This window comes from Moschus berezovskii, chromosome 19 (assembly GCF_049115385.1).
Source record: "Moschus berezovskii isolate FMDL1 chromosome 19, NW_MosBer_1.0, whole genome shotgun sequence".
Taxonomy (NCBI): Eukaryota; Metazoa; Chordata; class Mammalia; order Artiodactyla; family Moschidae; genus Moschus; species Moschus berezovskii.
In genome coordinates, this window is record NC_142478.1 from 54,476,112 (window position 1) to 54,495,521 (window position 19,410).

Here is a 19,410-nt window from a genome sequence, read left to right on the forward strand (position 1 = left end):
GCCTGCTGACCCTCTTCCTGCCTCAGTTTCCCATCTGTAACAAGAGGGTGTTGAGTGAGCTGTCCTGCGGTCAAGGTCACAGGGCGGGGAAGGGCAGCCCCCTCCTCCTTGTTTCCAGACTGTGCGAGGCCTTGCTCACCCCAGGGAATCAGCCCTCTGCTTTCTCCGTCATCTGGTGTGGGGCTCCCCTGTCCCATCTAACCTCCTAATTACGGACTCACTCCACCCTTTGGTCGGCTCTTTCCCCAGCTTAAGTTTGCTTATCTGCATCATGGAGACAGTCACGGTAACTACCTTTGCCGGTCACATCAGCACCATCATGGCTGTTAACTTGCCTCCCTTCCTCCCCCTAGTATTTGGAGCAAGGCAGGGTGGTAACAGCCTTAGCTCTGATTTGGGGGGCTCATTTATTTAAAAATATCTTTTAATTTTTTATTTATTTGACTGCTTCGGGTCTTAGTTGTAGCATTTCCCATCTTCATTGCGGAGCATTGTCTGGCACAAGGGCTTATTATTAGTTGCCTCACGGCAGGTGGGATCTTAGTTCCCTGACCGGGGATCGAACTCTCGTCCTCTGCCTTAGAAGGTGGATTCTTAACCATTGGACCACCAGGGATGTCCCTGGGGACTCATTTATGGGCGTTGAGCTTTCCATAGATCTTTCCCCAAAGAGTCATCTTTCCACTGGCCCTAGGGAGAGAGTTTGACAGATGGGATGTTAATAAATCTCAGAGAGGACTTCCCTGGTGATACACTGGAGAAGAATCTGCCTGCCAACACAGGAGACCCGGGTTTGATCCCTGATCCGGAAAGATTCCACATGCCCCAGAGCAACTAAAGCCCGTGTGCCACAGCTACTGAGCTGGAGTTCTAGAGTCCTTGAGCCACAACTATGAGTCCAAGTGTTGCAGCTACTGACCTGTGTGCCCAGAGTCTGTGCTCTGCAAGAGAAGCCACCTCAGTGAGAAGCCCATGCACCGCAACGAGGAGTCACCCCTGCTTGCTGCAACTAGAGAAAGCCCAGGCACAGCAGCGAGGGCCCACCCCAACCAAAAAAAAAAAAAAAAAGCCCAGAGAGGTCAGTATTGTGCCCAGGATCACACAGCCACATAGTAACAGAATTGGAAGTTGAACCTAGTTGGCCACTTTCCACACTTGGCAGTGTGTGGGCAGGTGGTAGTGATCTGCTGCAGGGCACCACGTTTTCTCTTAGTGCCTGAGGGGCTGTGACTCGGCCCACAGCCTCTGGGGCTCCTTCTATGCAAGTGATCCAAGTTAGGGCTCACACTGCTGGCTGGGAGCTCTCTCTGGGGGCTGGGAGACAGTGGGTAAACAGACGGCAGTGGCAGTGGTGTGTGGCATTGGACCCATGTGGGTGGCAGGAAGGGAGAGGCTCTTGGGAACCCACGTTGGAGAGCTGGAGTTGGGGGAGGGTTCTTGGGAAGTGATGGTGGAGGCGAGGGCTCCATCCATGCAGCCAGGGCCAAAGGAGAAGGGGAAGTGTGCTCTAGGTCATCGAGTCCTGTTTCAGGCTGGGGATATAAACAAAGGTAGCAGACTGTGAGGGGACATGGCAATCAGGAAAGGGGTGTCCATCCCACATGGGCAACCCCTGCTCACCTCCAGCCGGTCATGCCCCTAAATGATTTTGTTGCGGAAAAATACACAGAAGATTTACCATTTGAACCATATTAAAGTGTACGGTTCATGGATGTGTAATAGATTCAGTCGCGTGCCACACCGTCACCACTGTCTTATCCTAAAATGTGGTCATCATCCCAAGGGAAACCTAATACCTATTAACAATCACTTCCCATCCTCCCCTCCCCCAGCCTCTGGTAGCCACCAGCCTGCTTCTGACTCAGTGGATTTGCCTTTTTTGGACATTTTGCATAAATGGCATCATTCAGTATGTGCTTCTTCCTTTTGGCATAATATTTTCATGGTTTATATATCTCCCCGCCCTTTTAAAAATAATTTAATTTCTTTTTGGCTGCACTGGGTCTGCATTGCTTTGCAGACTTTTCTTCAGTTGCACTGAGTGGGGGCTACTCTAGTTGTGGTGCTGGGGCTTCTCATTGCGGTGGCTTCCCTCGTGGAGCACAGGCTCTGGGGCTCGAGGCTTCAGTAGCTGCGGCTCATGGGCTCAGTTGCAACTCTAGAATTTAGGCTCAGTAGATGTGACGCATGGGTTTAGTTGCTCCGCAGCGCATGGGATCTTCCCGGATCAGGGATTGAACCCAAGTCTCCTGCATTGGCAGGACGATTCTCTACCACTTAACCACCAGGGAAGCCCTATGTGTCCATTTTTATGGCTAAATAATATTCCAATGAATGGATCCATCACAGTCTGTTTACCCACTCATCAGTTGAAGAATGTTTGGGTTGTTTCTATTTCTTGCCTGTTGTGAACAGTGCTGCTCTGAACATTCATGTTTGTTTTGTTTCATCACCTGCCTTCATTTTTTGGGCTGTATGCCTGGGAGTAGAATTGCTGGGTCACACGGTATCTCTGTGTTTATCTTAGTGAGGTGCTGCCAGATTGTTTTTCACAGAGACTGCACCATTTTACATCCCTGCCTGCAACGTGTGTGAGTCCCTAGTTTTCAGAGAAGCCAGAAATTAGGGGTGTTTCTGTGAACTCCCTCTTGGTAACACTTCGTGTTGAGCCGGTCCCTGGGGCCTGGCTCAGCTGGATGGGGAGAAGGGGAGCAGGTCCCTGGAAACCTGCCCAATGAGAACGGATATGGGGGTATATGCCACATTCTGGACCCACTGGAAGCTGTTTTTCTGGCTATTGCTTGGTGCCTGAGTGTGGCGTGATGTGTCGTGATACCCAGGGCTCTAAATCCCATTGGCCACAGGGAAAATGTTTCTGGGTCTGCAGTCAACGGGCTTTTCTTTTCTCCTCTTCCCCAGGAGGAAGGGGTGCTGGCTGTGGGTTGAGGAGAAGTGGTGCCCAGGGGAGGGTAGGCCTTGAGTCCATCCCATTGGGATTCTGGAGATTGGAATCAGAGGCAGCTTTCCCCCTGGGTTTCTGTGCCCAGCCTCCTGGGGCTTGGGGAGCACTTGTGTGGGCTTGGGAGGGAGTTCATGGGGATGATGGTGCTCATCTGTGTCCCCCATGGCGGCTGGCAGGAAGCCTGACGTGGGGATATTAGTGGAATAAAAACATGCTTGACTCTGGGGGTTGGTTAAAAAAGCAACCTCTGAAAAATGGAACAGTTAAATTGATATCCATTGGTTGATTAGTCCATCCATCCATCCGCCCATCATCCACCCCTGCATCCATCCTTCCTCCCTCATCCACCCAACCCTCCATCCAGTCCTCACTCAGCTCACTCATCACCTTCATCCATCCATCCATCCGTCCCCTCTCCGTCCATCCATCCTTCCTTCCTCCCTCTCTCCTCCCTCCCTCATCCATCTTACCCTCCCCTCCATGCATCCTTCACTCATCTTACTCATCACCTTCATCCATCCGTCCCCACTCTATCCATCTATCCATCCCTCCATCCATCCACTCATTTCTCCCTCCTCCATCCATCCATCTCCTTTGAGTACCTGGCTGGGATTTTTCCCTCTTGCGACCGGCCAGTCATTGGATGTCAGCTCTGATTCGCAGGCCTTTTTGTCTGACTGGTTCACTGCTGTAGCTCCAGTGTTTGGAATACTGCCTGTACATTGTAGATACCCAAACAATTTCCTGATTGGCCAGAATGTGTGGAGATTCCCATTGGCTTGGGTTTGTCTAACCTGGTGCTAGATTGAGGGGTGGCAGGTGGCACCCCTATGGGTGGCACATTGAGCTGACTCTGAGAATGGTGACCCTCAGCCACTCTGGACCACCGCCCCTTGGGCAGGGCCAAGGACAGGCTGTGGTTGGGGTCCTGGCTCCTCCTTAGGGAGCCCAGTGACCTCTTTGCCAGGGGAGGAGCAGGGAGGCTGGTCTTCCAGCTGGAGTTGCCCAGCAGGGGCAGGGGCCCATTTATGTAGGATCCTGGATGGTGGTTTGTTTTTTTTTTTTGCTTCACTGCTTGGCACGTGGGATCTTAGTTCTCCGTCTAGGGATTGAACCTCTGTCCCCTGCATTGGCAGCACAGAGTTTTAACCTCTGGGCCATTAGGGAAGTCCCTGGATAGTGGCTTTAATAGTGTTAGGATTATAGGTGGGCCAGCCCTTTTACCTGCATCCAATGCACAGAGGCCTGCGCCCATGGCTGTACATGGTGGGCACAGCTGACGTTTCCTTGAGCACAGAGATGCAGGGGCAGGCTTAACGTAGGAGACCCTTCACATCGGCCCAGCCCACAGGGTGTCATCCTTCCCATCTCACTTGGAGTGAAAGCCCCGTGTGACCTCCACTCTCACCATCTGGGTCTCCCTGCTGTTCCTTCCTCAGGGCCTTTGTACTTGCTGTTCCCTCTGCCTGGAACACCCATCCAAGACATCTACACGGTTTCCTGTCTCTCCTCCTCCACATGTTTGCTTAAGGACACTGTTTGGTGAGGCTGTCCCTGAGCACCCACTTTAAAGCTGCACCCCAGCCCCCATTCCCTGCCTACCTACTTTTCACTTCCGTTTTCTCCATAGCACAAACACTGTCCCCCATCCTGTAGTTACTCCCGTGTCACCCCCTGGAACACCAGGTCCGAGGTGGTGGGTGGGGAGTTTGAGCCTGTCACTCGCTGCTGGTACCTGTCCCACAAGTGAAAGTGAAAGTGTTAATCGCTCAGTTGTGTCCAGCTCTTTGGGACCCCATGAACTGTAGCCCGCCAGGCTCCTCTGTCCATGGAATTTTCCAGGCAAGAATACTGGAGTAGGTAGCCATGCCCTTCTCCAGGGGATCTTCCCAACCCAGAGAATGAACCTGGGACTCCTGCACTGCAGGCAGATTCTTTACTATCTGAGCTATTAAGTGCCTATAAATCGTGGTTGACAGTAGGGGGTGGCCAGGGCACCGGGCAGGATCTTTGCCTGTGCCCCCATCCACATGGGCTGTTTTGGCTCCCATGGGCCAGGCCAGATGAGGCTCACCCACACCACTTCCCACCTTCATCTCATGACTTGGTTCAGAGTCAGGTTCCTGGGTGTCCATTCTGTACCATAAGCCCCTGCTGAAGGTGACCTTCAAATAGATGGCCTGTTCCCGATTTTTACTGTATGTCAAAAGCTAGAAACACAAAGTGTGAACAGTCAGCTTCATTCTAGCTGGTGTTTCTGCAACATCTTCACCTCACATTCCAGAACTGTTTTTATCTTCAAGTCCTGTCCCATCTCTCCACGCGCCACCCCCCCACCCCCGCCCCCGCCCCCGCCAGTGCTGGCTTCCAGGTCTCCATTCTCCTTGGGCCACTGAATGCCTACTTTGTGCCAGGCTCGGAGATATAGCAGTGAACAAATCACATATTTATTGAGCACCTTACTATATTGGGTTGGGGCTTTGCAGGTGGCGCTAGTGGTAAAGAACCCATCTGCCAGTGCAGGAGACATAAGAGATGTGGGTTCAATTCCTGGGTCAGGAAGATCCTCTGGAGGAGGGCATAGCAACCCAGTCCAGTATTCTTGCCTGGAGAATCCCCATGGACAGTAGAGCCTGGGGGGCTATAGTCCATAGGGTTGCACAGAGTCAGACATGATTGAATTGATTTAGCATGCATTGTATTGGGTTAAGTGGTGTCCTCCTCAAGTTCATGTCCACCTGTAAGCTATGAGTGTGACTTTATTGGAAGAGAGGATCTTTGTAGATGAAATTAGTTGAGGTCACACTGGAGAGGCTAGGCCTTAAGTCCAATATAAGTGGAATCCTTATAAGAAGAAGAGGCCAGGGACTTTCCTGGTTAAGACTGCACTTCCAATGTTAGGGGCACAGGTTCAATCCCTTGTCGGGGAACTAAGATCCCGCGTGCTGCATGGTATGGCCAAAAAGAAGAGGCCAAAATGAAGACAGACACAAAGAAAAAAAGGCCATGTGAAGGTGGGCAGAGATTGGAGCGGTGGGGCCACGAGCTAAGGAAACCTGGAGCCACCAGGAGCTGGAAGAGCCAGGAAAAGGTCCTCCCCTGAAGTCTCTGGAGGGAGTGTGGCCTTGTTGACACCCTGATTTTGGACTTCCGGTCTCCAGATCAGTGAGAGGATCCATTTCTGCTGTCCTTAGCCATTCAGTTTGTGGCAATTTGTTACAGTGGCTCCAGGAAAACAATACACCTACTGTGTGCACCATGCCCCTTGTGGGGGATTCAGCAGTCACTTAAAACAAATGTTTATGGAGCAGCTACTGTGTGTCAGATGAGCTTCCCTGGTGGCTCAGCGATAAAGAATCTGCCTGCCAATGCAGGAGACTCAGGTTCGATTCCTGGGTTGGGAAGATCCCCTGGAGGAGGGCAGGGCAACCCACTCCAGTATTCTTGCCTGTAGAATCCCCATGGACAGAGGAGCCTGGCAGGCTACAGTCTACGGGGTCACAAAGAGTTGGACAGGACTTTGCGACTGAAGAAGTGTGTGTCAGACATCGAAGGGACCGACGAGGTCCCTGCCTACAGGCTCCCAGATCATCTGTGTGTCTCTGACCCGAGACAGTCTGGGTGGGGATGGGGGTATCATAGACCATGTCCATTCTGTGAGACTGGTGGCTGCTCTGAGCACGGTGGAGGATTCTGATGAGTGCTCGTGTGCTCATCCTGGGGGCCTCCTCACTCCTGCCTGGCAGCTGATTTTAAATTCTGAGGCGGCTCCACCCGCCGCAGTTTCCAGCGTGGGTGCCCATTAGCTCCAAGAAAATGTCAGGCACGTGCGGTGCAGACAGCTCCCCTTTCATCTTCCAAGGCTCAGATCTGAAGGGTCCCAGGCACATTTCAGCTTCAGTTTTGGGCTGTTAACAACCAATCCCTCTGCTTCCCTGAGCTCTCAGAGATATCCCAGCCCTGGCGGCTGTGATCCACCCTCCTATGAACCAGGCTGCTTGGGATACGAAAAGTGCACGGAGTGTGTTTCGGTATGGTCTCCCTGGCTGTCTTGCCTGGGGCCTAAGGGGGATGTCAGGGCAGGATGGAAACTTACTTTCCCCCCACCCAGAGAAAGAGACCTGTCCCCAGCAGGGTTGGGGACTGAGGATGCAGATGTGGTGGGCTCTATCCTCACCTTATGTTTCTGATGCTTATCTCCCCAGAAGTTCATTCATTGAGCACCTGCTGTGTGCCCAGTGCTATGCTAGGCTCCCGGGAGGCCGCAGGGGGCAAGGCAGACAGAATCCAAGGCAGTGGTGAGCTCTCTCTGTGGATGCGGAACGTGGGGTTGGCAGCATTGTGGAGGTGCTGCCGAATCAGAGCCACAGCCTATATCGCTCTCCCAGGGCAGCTGCCTGGCTCTGGCCAGGTGTCTCCTCTGGGGCACGCGTGGTGGAGGTCCCTGCCGTGTGCATGGAGCCCCCAGTTTGCAGCCCTCCTCAGGCTGATTCCGCAGGGCGGCAGGGCGGGTGCCTCCACCGTGGTTTGTGGTTTGGATGTGCGAGGCCCGGCGGGGCTTGCGGTGTCCCTGTCCCATGGGGCTCAGGAGTGTCCTACGCCGCCTGGTGAAGCAAGCCCTTAACCTCACCAGAGCGCCCCCTCTTCTCCCTGGAACCCTGCCCTGGCTGAGTTTGCCTTATTGAGCACCTCCTGTTCACCAGGCATCACTTCACAAGTGTGCTGTCCTCCTGGGTCCTCCTGGAGCAGGAACATGCATGCTTCCCTTCTGCCATTGAGGAAATTGAGGATCAGAGGCCCGAGGCATCTTGCCAGAGGAGGGGAACCACGGCCCCCATCCCTGGGGGAACACATGGCCTTCTTCACCCCCAGAGCAAGGTGTTTCTGAGGCCGGCAGTCTCCTTCCTAACTTCCAGTCTGCTTCTGCTTCTTTGTCCTTGCTGCCCAATCCCACCAGCATCATCTCATGTATCTTGTGATAACCCCTCCAACCCCCTACCCTGGCCTCCTCGTTCCACGCTTGCTCTTCATGGCACCTGCTTGTCAAACCCTCTGGCCCGTTTCTCTCTTCATCAACCACCTTCACTGCCTTTCAGACAAAATCCACCCTTTCCATGGCCCACGGGCCTTGAATGACGCAAGGAATTTCTCAAGCACACCGTGCCCGTTCTCATCTCTGGGTTCTTGCTTAGGTGGTGGCCTCTGCCTGGAGTTCCGTCTGCTTCCCCCTCCGCTGGCTGTGTCTTGTTCACACTCCAGGAGGTTCTCCCCGGCTCCCTCTTGCCCTCCTCAAGGCTTGCAGAGCCCCCAACCTGCACTCAGAGGTCACCATTTACTGCTTGTCTGCTCTCTGCCGCACCCTGCCGGAGCGCCAAGACCATCTGTGGCCTGGACCCTGCCTCATTCATTGCTCGGGGCTGAGCTCTGAGTGGGGACCTCAAAGTGTCTGGAGAACAAGGGATGCCCACCATCCTCTCCTGACCCCAAAGCCCCAGGCCTGCAGTGATGTTGGGGCCACTGCATCGCTTTCCTGCTCTAACCTGGATCCTGTTCTCAGAACCCTGTTCAGCCAAGGCCAGATTCAGGAGACCCCCTGCGTTGCCCCGTGGGTCTCGCTCATCCTCTCCGTGCCTTGTCTTTTATGTTAATTTGTTTGGCTGCGCCGGGTCTTAGTTGCAGCACGTGGGATCTTCGAACTTTGTTGCAGCACGTGGGGTCTTTAGATGTGGCATGCAAACTCTTAGTTGCAGCATGTGGGATCTAGTTTCCTGACCAGTGATTGAACCTGGGCCCCCTGCATTGGGATTGTGGAGTCCTGGCCACTAGACCACCAGGCAAGTCCTTCCCGCACCCTTGTCTTTGGTGAAGCAATGTCATGCTTTTTCTTGTTCTGCACCTCCCAACATTGCTGATGAAGTCAAAACTTAATCCCCCAATGTTATGCAAACACCACCTTTATCTCGTTTCAAAACTTGCCTGGTAACCCTTACATCTATCAGCACCCTCCCCACCTCCATCCCACCCCTTGCCCCTGGCAACCACCAGTCTGTTTTCTGTCTCTGTGGTTTTACTGTTCTGGACATTTCACATCAGTGGAATCATCTGGTGTTTGTCCTTTCATGTCTGGCTTCTGTCACTCAGCATCCTGTTTGCAAGGTCCATCCGCATTGTGGCGGGTGTCCGTGCTTCGTTCCTTTTTAGAGCTGAATCGTATTCCCTCATAGGGATAGACCATGTTCCGTTTATTTATCTGCTCGTCCATTGGTGGACCCTTGGGTTGTTTCCACCTTTGACTATAGTGAATAGTGGTGCTGTGAATACGTGCGTGTACATTGATTTGTTTGAATCTCTGTTTTCCATTCTTTTGGGTCTATGCCTAGGAGTGGAATTGCTGGGTCATATGGTAATTCTATGTTTAGCATTTTGAGGAGCTGCCAGACTATTTTCCTAAAAAAATTTTTTTTTTCAAGTTGGCAAAAAAACTGTGGCTGAGGTTGGGAGGGATAGAAATTGAGCTTATTAAAATAAGCTCGTGGTGAATGTCAGAAGTGTGAGGTCCCAAGGGTCCCCTGGCTTTGGGGACAGGCCTGCACCTGAGGATGCTGGACCATGGAGCTGGTGGAGTGCCTTTGGCAGGTTGGTGGCAGGGGTGTCAGCCCCTAAGTGTGGTGGTGGATGCTCTGTGAGTGTTGATGGAGTGGGAAGCCAGCCAGGCTGGGCTTGAGGAAGGTGGGGAGGTGGCCAGGGATTCTCCAGGGCTGGTTTGCAAAGGTGTCACTTCCCTGGCTTCTGGAGCTCATGTGCAGTGCACCGTGTGAGCATCTGTCCAGGGCTGCCACCCCTAGTCGGCATTTCATTAGACAAAGAAGGTTAGAAAAGCTGTGGGTACATCAGACTTCTCACCACCTTGTGCAACACAAAGCCACAGAGCAATTTGGAAGTTGCCCGTGGTGCCCTTGGAGGAAAGGCAAGCAGAACCGACTTCTACCTGCCCAGCCACTGGCCTTGTGCTCTTGCTGGCCTCTCTGGGTTTAAAACCTAGAGAGAGGCTGGGATAGAATTGGCTTTGCTGCATCGGACCGCCAGGGTCTGCTGGGCTTTGTGACAAGCTGGGACAAAAGGAATTCTGGAACTGGGTCCAGCATTGGTGGCCACAGCTGACCCCTCTCCAGAGGCCAGTCTCTTGCCTCTGGGCGGCAGGACAGATGCCCAATTGCTCTTGGTGTGGACTGTCAGGGGCAGCTTGGTTTTCCTTCCACATGGCTGTGCCTGCGCTGCAGCCACTGCAATGAGGGTACTAATGGTTGTAATCGTAGTAGCTCCCATTTGCTGGGTAAGACTTGTTCCCACGTTCATAAGAATTACACGGTTTATCCTGTCTCGATGGCTGGGAGAAGTCCATGTGGGCTTTTCTCCTGCAGTGATTGTAGGGTGGCAGTTTTGGCTCTTAATTCTTTGGCTTTGCAGTGGTGGAAGACTGGACAGCACCCGATGGAAGGGTTGCCTGCTTCAAGGCTCCTTCCTGCTCTGGAGGAGTCAGAACTTTTGATGACAAGTGTCAGAAACCCAGGTTGGGCTGGCCAAAGCAAAACACATAGAAGGAGAGCCTTGACTTCCCTGAATAAGGAAGCAAGCTTTGAGCTGCCTTCAGGCATGGCTGTCATCAGGACCTGACTGTTCTCTCGCCACCCTTCACTTTTGCCTTTCTAGGGGTATGTTCTTGGATAGGTTTCTGCCACGCAGTGGCCCCACAAGATCCCCAAGCCTTCATTCCCCTAGCTTACAACCCCAGTGGAGAGTGCCTCTTTCTAGTTCCTTCTCAAAGTCTCAAGACCCAGCGACTCTCATTGGCTCATACTGGGTCACATGCCAATCCCTGAGCCAATCACTGGTCCAGGGGAGGCAGGAATCTGATTGGCCAGGCCTGGATCATGTGATCACTCCTGGTGTCTGGAGAGGGAAGATGGTTCCTGAAAGGAAAGTCAAGTCTACTGTAGCAGGAGACGGGGGTGGAGAGCAGGAAGCAGTCAGGGCCCCCAGATGGAGGGGAGAGGGATTTGTTCCTCTTCTGACCACCATGATTTCTGTCTTCCCTCTTAACATCCCTCCACATCAGACCTTCAGTGGGCAGAGCACCAGTGGGGGATTTCGGGGTGTCCATGCCCTGGGAGAAGGATAGTCTCTGTGGAGGGCAGGGTGATGAGGGACATTGTGATGAGATTATAGGGAGCTGGGGGGTACACGTGAGGTGTAAACCCAGCCCTACCTGGGGACATCCAGGTGTTGAGTGCTTGTGCCATCTTGGATTTTCCTCACCTTTTGAGTTGGGACTGTGAGTGGGGCGTTGCCCTTGGTGGGGGCCTCATGGCCACCCCTTTTCTCTTTTTCTTTTGTTTTTGATGTTGGGTGTGATTTATATGCCTCTTAAAGAATACAAACGCAGCAACCCATGGTCTCCCTCCCTTCCGCTTTTAGAAGTCACTGTCCCTTAGCTACAGGGACAAGCAGAAGATTCCACATTACCAGAGCTGCCCTCAGCCTCCCAGGTCTTTCCTTCTGTGCTGTTAGCCACCCTCCTCCTCCTGTGTGTGATGCTGGTGTTTCTGAGTGGATACCCCCTTTCAGAGTGGCCAGTGTGGAGGGGGCCCAGGACCTGCCAGGCTCTCAATCCTGGCCTGGGCGGAGGAACCAGTTCCAATCCTGGGGAGGCTGCCTGCAGCAGTGGCCGGCAAAGAAGGGAGAGAAGGGTCCTGGGGAGAGTGAAGGGCCCCCAGAGATTCTTGGGCAAAGGCCTCTCTGACCAGAGGCTTTCCTGCTCTCTTGACTGGAGTCCTTTCTTCTTTCTGAGTCTCAGTTTTTCCATCTGGAAAGCCAGTGGACTGTTTCTTAAGATTCCTTCTGTTGCGGATGCAGGCGTGCTTGCTCCCCTGTGGAGGTTATCCTTTGCCTGCCCCCCAGGAGCCGCCTGGGGCCCACTTGGGTCCGTGTCCTCGGCTGTTTCCCCAGTGTGGCCCTCAGGTTCCCAGTGCCCTAGCTCTCAGCTCACATCCTGGCCAACCTCATGTCTGGCCTGTCCCCCATCCTAGTGTCACGCTCCCCTCACCTGAGGGTTGCCAGGAGGCCCAGGCAGGCCCAGCGTTGCCCGTGGTCTGTGACCTGTGTTCTGCCTGAGCTGACCCTGTTCACCACCGCCCCCCGCAAGCTTGTGTGGACCTTTCCTCTCCTGGGACAGGCCTGTTAGTGCCTGACTGAGCTGCTAGGTGCTTTTGGGGAACTTTGCCCTGGTGACTCAAAGTGGCAGAGGACTTGGGGTGAGGTTGCGTGGGTCGAGGGTATTAGGGGGCCGTTGGGGTGGTGGGGTCAGTGTCCGCAGAGTTGAGGTTCCATGGGGTGCAGTTGGGTGGGCTGAGATTGCTTGGGGGCCATAAGCAAGGTAGGGTAGCACCTATAAATTTGGGGTTCCCATGCTTGCTGAGCAAGGACCTTGGCAGTGGGGGAGGGCTCGACTGTCATCCACGTGGCTTGTGCAGCAGCTGCTGGCCTGGCCTGTGGTTTGGAGGGGCCTCAAACACCACTTGGCGTCTCCCTCTGCTGTCAGTGGGCAGGGAGCATGCCAGTGGCATGGAGAAGGGTCCTGGAAGACCCCTGTCTGCTCTCGCTCCCTCACAGGGGCCACAGGCAGGACTTGGGGGCCCCTCTGAGGTCCGCCAGGAGCATCTGCCCCACGGCTGATCTTGCTTTCTTTTCTGTTCTCACAGGTTCCTGGGTCAGGGTGGTCTGCGAGCAGATGACGAAGACTGGCTTTTAATCATTGTTGACCATTGAGAGGGAGATTACAGGGGCCCAAGAGCCCCTCTGGACGCCCACCACCATGTCGGGATCTACGCAGCCTGTGGCACAGACGTGGCGGGCCACAGAGCCCCGCTACCCGCCCCACGGCATCTCTTACCCCGTTCAGATCGCCCGGCCGCACACGGTAAGGGGCATGAATGTTCGCCTGGGGTCACCTTCAGAGTTTTCTTTTGTTACCGAGTTCCTGTTTCTCTTTGGAGTTGGCGCTGATGTGGCTCTGATGGTGTCCAGCCAGGGCTGACTGTCCCCCTGTGGGGAAGTGGGGTGACTGGGCAGATACCACTGACATCTGCGGCCTTGTCAGGCCCCGGGACATCTGGGAAAATCTCTTAGCTCCCACTTTAAAGCTGGGAAGGTGGAGCTCAGGGCCAGGCTGAGCTGCGATCCCTGCCTCTGGGTCTGCCGTGGGGTTTGCACGTGGATGTGGAGCTCCTGCTGTATACACTGTCGGCCCAGCCTCAACCAGGCTCCCCTGCTTTAGGATTGAAGTGACTTCCTGGGGGCTGTGGCTCACACACCCTCCCCTCCGCAATCCTCAGGGCCTGGAGGCTATTCACTGAGTGATGCTCAGAGCTCCCAGATGACAAGGCCAGCACGTGTCGTTCTCTGAATCTCTGACACGAGCTGGGGAGTGGTGGGGGGAGAGGTCCAGGGAGTTGATTCTGCTCATGGGAGAGCTGCCCCCATGTTGGGGGTGGTAGCATGCTGGGGAGGGAGCAGGTATGACCTTGGTCAGCTTTTTGAAAATTTTTTTGGCCATATCATGTGGCATGTGAGATCTTAGTTCCCCAACCCGGGATCAAACCCAAGCCCGCTGCACTGGAAGCCTAGAGTCCTGACCACTGGACCACCAGAGAAGTCTCCTCGATCAGCTTTTCTGAGCTGCACCCGACTCTGTCCACCTCCTAGTGGGGGCCCACTTTCCTGACTTCACCTGTAGCTGCCTGTGGCGCTGAGGGATGGGCTTTGCTTCTGCTCTGTTGACATTTATTGGGCACTTAACTATATACTGCATCTTCAGGGGCTTGCCAGAGGTCCCTCAGAGTCCTGGGCTCCCAGGACTCTGAGAAGCCCAGAGTTGGACCTCCTAGCTACTCGGTGAGGGATCGTGAGAGTTTGCAGTCACAGCCGGGGTGAAGCCGGCCCTGCTGGCCCCAGTGTGTACATGATTGTGTCTGTTCTGCTTGGGGGGGCATGGTCCCTCCTCCTGAGACGCTGAGAGGAAATGGCATGGGAGGGCTTTTCCATCCTCCATGAGCGAGATATTCTTGCATATGAGCCTACTGGCCCAACCTGGGGGTGTCCCAAACATAGTGGCCTCTCGAGAATTTGGGCCCCAAGATGCTTTTGAGAGCTGGCTGCGATCAACAGGCACATTATGGATGGAGTGGTCGAATTCTCACAAGCAACCTAATGAAAGAGCACCTCGCGTCATCCTCCCATTCTGCAGACGAGGAGACTGAGGCTGGGAGGTTAAATAATAGGCCTCAGGTTCAGTCACTGTGAGGAGGCAGAGTCGGCTTCAGGACTCCGTGTGCATGCACGCTTAGTCGCTAAATGGTGTCTGACTGTTTGTGACCCCATGGACTGTAGCCTGCCAGGCTCCTCTGTCCGTGGGATTTTCCAGGCATGAATACTGGAGTGGGTTGCCATGTCCTCCTTCAGGGGATCTTCCCGGACCAGGGATTGAACCTGCGTCTTTCACATTGGCAGATAGATTCTTTACCACTGAGGCACCAGGGAAGGACTCGGAGCCCCTATGAAAAAGATGCTTCTGTTTATTGGTCACCTACTGTGTGCCCAAGGGCCCAGGACTATGCCTCTGGGGATCATTTATTATTACGTATCGTTATCAGCTTTGTCATGATCACAATAGCAAAAATAAGCGTTCTCATCCACTGAGTACTTGCAGGGCAAGCTTTATTTTTTTTAGTATTTATTTATTTGGCTGTGCTGGGTCTCAGTTGCAGCATGTGGGATCCAATTCCTTGACTGGGAATCGAACTCAGGCTCGCTGCATTGGGAGTGTGAAGTTGTAGCCACTGGACCACCAAGGAAGTCCCTAGGGCAAGCATTTTATTTATGCTCTTTGTGTATACAGTTGCCCTTGCTCCAGGGGGAAACATTTTGCTGGTGAGCAAATAGGATGGGTTATGTATGATTCTGAGCCTTGGTTTTTCATCCATAAAATGGGGTAGTGAGAGCATCTGTTGCCTGGTTTCTCCTGGGGATGAAACGTGATGATCTGTGGAACATCATTATGGCACATGTGTCCAACTGCAAAATTGTCACTGTCATTAGAGCTGCCTGGGGGGAGTTCCCTCCCCCTCCCCCCTCCCTGCCCCCCACCCTGGGTCCAGCCTTGGTGAGTCCTCGAGTCCCCACGGCCCTGCCATCCTGCCATCCCCTCTTCCTTTGCTCCAGCCTAGCCCTCTTGCAGTCATTTGGAGTCACCACCTGATCTCAGACACTTTCTGTGTTTTTCCTGCTGGACTGCCAGTGATGCAGGGTGTGGCTGGGCAGAACCGAATGGTCACTTCCTCTGGGCAGGAGGCTGAGGCTGCGCATGGGCAGGGGCCCTGGACAGTTACAAGGTGGGGCATCATTATCCAGTGTGGTGACCGCAGTGGGGCCCCGCTTCCTGACCACCCTGCTGGTGCTGGGGCGGCCCAGCTGGGGGCCCCTGCTTGTTACTGGGAAGGCTTTAAAAGCAAGATTCTGGGTGTCTGGGGAGGGTGGTGGGGTCTTGCTCTCCCAGGCATGTGTCTAGGGCTTTTCTTTGGCAGGTGGGAGGTGAGCATTGGGACTGTAACCTGGGGGTCCCCCTGCAGCCCTGAGCCCCTAACCCCTTACTGCCAGGCCATTGTACAGAGTTTTTGAGAATTTCCCCACTCCACCCTGAGTCTTTGAAAGACAAATGGTGAAGGAAAAGGGGAATAAAGGCACAGAGAGACAAATGCCTGGTCCAAGGGCCAGATGGGGACCCAGGGTCCCAGCGCCTTGTATAGTAGTTGAGGCAGGGATGCTGGGATGAGGGGTGGGGCAAGAATGCTCAGATTTGCCTCTGAATCCCTGTTCCTCCCAACTTGCTGAATGACATTGGGCTGTGTGGGGCAGGCTCAGATTTCCCATCTGTGATATGACTGTTATGGGTCTGAGCATCACTGGCAGATGTTTGCAAGGTGCCTAGGGCCATGTATGCACGTGGCAGTTATCTCTTTCCTCCTGGGAGGCTGGCGGGGGACTGAGGAGGGTCTGGATTCTGGGAGGGGGCTGGGAGCAACCTCCTCTGCTGGCCTGTGCTGTGGCCTGTGTCATCTCCAGGCCGCCTGGTGTGTTATGCCTGGTTCAGGTGGAGGGCTTACTTTGAGTGTGCTTCTCTGATCTGGCGTCAGGTGCGCTCAGAGCCTCTCTCCATGGTGCTGTGCACGTGGCTTGCTCAGTCCCACCTGCTCCTCCCGCACAACCTCTCTGTGTCCTGTTCTCACCATCTCTGTGGTCTTGGCTTTCCTCCCCCACAGTATCAGGACCCCATATTTTCCCCCGAGGGTCCTGAAGTCTGACGGTCTCCCAGGATTGAGGGTCCCAACACATTCTCCCCTTCTTGTCTCTTTTCCTGCTTTCTACAAGCCACATCGATTCTGCCGTCTCCCTTGGGTCCCCTGGGACCCCCCTGAGCTCTCTTAAGTTCCTTCAAACCTTGTGCTGAATGAATGCATTAAAGCCCAAAGACACAGGGTTCTGAATCCCAGTGCCACTTCTTCCTGCTGTGTGGCCTTGGACAACTTACTTAACCTCTCTGTGCCCTAGTGTTAGAAGGACGTTTAAGTGCACAGGCTCTCAAGCTAAACCCCTAGCATTCATGTCCTGCCTCAGTGATGTCCTAGCTGTGAAACTCTCGTTTAGTGGCCTGACCACCCCTTGCCTCGGTTTCTCCATCTGTTGAGTGAGGGTAGTTATAAGCCTCTGAAAGTGTTACTCAGTCATGTCCGACTCTTTGCAACCTTATGGAGTGTAACCCTCCAGGCTCCTCTGTCCATGGAATTCTCCAGGCAAGAACACTGGAGTGGGTAGCCATTCCCTTCTCTCTGGGATCTTCCTGACACAGGGATTGACCCTGGGTCTCCTTCATTGCAGGCAGCTTCTTTAAGCCTCTGAGGATCAAGTTAGTTGACACGTGCAAACGCCTCTGCACAACGCCGGGGAAGGTTAGCGTGACTGATACAGTACTGTGTTGATGCCTGATGCTGCTGCTGTCATGACAACAACGTGCCCGTTAGCATCCTTTTCTGAGTGGCCCCCAGGGTACGCGGCAGGCTTTTCCTCCAGAGGAGGGGTTGGCAAACCTTCCCTGTAAATATTTCAGACTTTTCGGGCCATGCGGTCTCTGTCACAATGACTCGTGGCTGCTGCTGTCCCAGCGCGAAAAGTAGCTCAGCCAACACGTACCAAAGTGGCTGTGGCCATGTGCCAGTGACACTTGATGAGACAGGCCGAGCCTGGCTTTGGCCTTGGGCCTCGTTGGCCCCAGATCAGTGCTTATCAGGCTCTCTGTGGGAAGGACCGGTCTGTTTCATTTCCAGTTTGTCACAAAAGGATGCATGGGCCTTCTGCACGTGACCCAGTTTGCGGGTGTGAGGACGGCTTTAGGCTGAGGCCGGCAGGACCGTGCTGGCCATGCGCTCAGATGTCGCGGTCCTGTCAACAGGCTCTCAGGAAGGATCTGAATCTGCTCATCTTCAGCGCTTCCCCCCAGACCAAGGGTCATGGACTCAGGAGCCCACTTGGACCACATACATGTATGGGAGCAGCGGGAGGGGCTGGAATGGTTTGAAACACATGGAGGGTTCTCATGTTCCAAGACGTGTCTGGAGGGTTCTGGCCAGTATCCCTGGTGTCTTCAGGCTCCTGGGATCACAATGAGCCTTGCTTTTGGTCTCTGTTTGGGTCTCCCCAGTTCTTTCCTTCTTGTAAAGATTGAGGCACCCTGTCCCTGGACTCAGAGCCCTAGGGTAGAGATCGGTGTGGGTGGCCCCCAAGATGGTCTTTGGAGGGACTGTGCTCTAAGCTCATCCCGTTTGACTCTTAAACTGGGAAACTGAGGCCAGAAGGGCTCATGCAGTGGCCGCCCTATCGCCCTGCCTCAGGGGCCCCAGGCGCCATGTGCCTTTCTCCGCCTCAGTTGGCGGCGGTAGGCATGCCATCCTGCCCGGGCCCTCTCCCGAGGGATTGGACTGTCTGCCTTTCTACCGCTTTGTTCATTTTGCTTTTGTGTGAGAGGGAATTTTCCTCCTGGCAGACTGCAGTGCTTGCTGATTTCTTCTCACACCTCTCCGTGCATGTGCACACCAGATCCGTGCCTGGCAGCCTCGCCAGTGGGATCCCAGAGGCTGCCACCCACTCCCTCCAGCCCTTTCTGCTTCTTCCTTTGAGAACACCTGGTAGACATCCTGGAGTGTGGGGAAGTTCAGGGAAGGCTGAGCCCTCCTCTGCCTCCTGGAAGCTGCTGTCAGTCTTGGGGGAAATCCTTGGAGAGTTAAGGGGGATTTGTGGTTGGAGGCATAGAGGCCTCCTTCAGTCCAGGTCAAGCATCCATTTCAGTTTTCTTTTCTTTTATTTGCCCACACCATGTGGCACGTGGGAATCTCAGTTCCCTGGCCAGGGACTAGGGAGCCCTTGCTCCTGCAGTGAAGAGTAGAGTGCTAACCACTGGACCACCAGGAAATTCAGGCATCCGTTTTAATAGTGAAGAAACTGAGGCTCAGAGGGTTTGAGTGATGGACACTTACCTCTAGCCTGAGGCTTGTATCTTCTTGCTTCCACGTTGAGCTGCCCAGGAGGGCCCTTCCCTTAGCATTTCCAGCCTTTGAAGTTGACAGGATCCCTCTTGATTCTAGTTACTCATCCCCTCCAGCTTCCCAGCCTCGCAGCCTCTTACATGCTGTTGTTTTGGAGGGTCTGAAACACATCCATTCCCAACACACCTACGTGGTATCATCTAATTCTCTTTGCAGAAATAACAGCTTTTAAAAAATAAGCCAGACAGCAAAAGAATGACTAGATTTTTACGGAAGATTGGGAGAATTCAGGAAGGTGCCAAGAAGAAAATAAATCACCTACCATCCCACGCTTTCCCAAGCCTTACTCTTGCCAGACATCACTAACTGATTGCCACCCACAGCGTGAATGTTCTCGGCAGACAGAAGTAATCGATTTGGACTGGTATGAGTAGGAAGCCTGTCCTGTTTTCTCCTTTGAAAGACTTCTTGTTTCAATCTTTCTTTTTTTTTAAAAAACATTTAATGTGTCTCCAGTCAGTGTGCAGTTGCTAATCGGAGCACATTGAATTCGTTAGTGTTTTGTTTTCCCCCAGATGATAATGGGTGATGATGGCACATTACTGAAAAAGGAGGGTTTTGCCTGGAGTTTATCCTTTTGACTTTGAGCTGTGCTTGTGTATGCGACACACGTGTGTGGGTTTTCCCTCTGCAAATGGGGACTCCCATGCTGGTGCTTTGTTTTGGAACCTGGTACTGGAGCCTTGCAGACTATCAGTGTTTGCTGCGTCACCCACTTCCCCTGCCCTGTGTCTTGCT

General features: G+C 53.8%; 1 protein-coding gene across 16 annotated transcripts in view; it reads left to right on the plus strand.

The window, feature by feature from the left end:
• The window catches only part of NCOR2 (nuclear receptor corepressor 2), a 232,987-nt gene that overhangs the window by 64,294 nt on the left and 149,283 nt on the right, over positions 1-19,410 (plus strand). For all 16 annotated transcript variants that reach the window (XM_088828106.1, XM_055404708.2, XM_088828112.1 and 13 more), the window contains exon 2: positions 12,721-12,938. In XM_088828106.1, coding sequence (XP_088684232.1) covers positions 12,834-12,938 — 105 coding nt within the window. In that variant the 5' untranslated portion in view covers positions 12,721-12,833. The remainder of the gene's footprint in view (positions 1-12,720; positions 12,939-19,410) is intronic.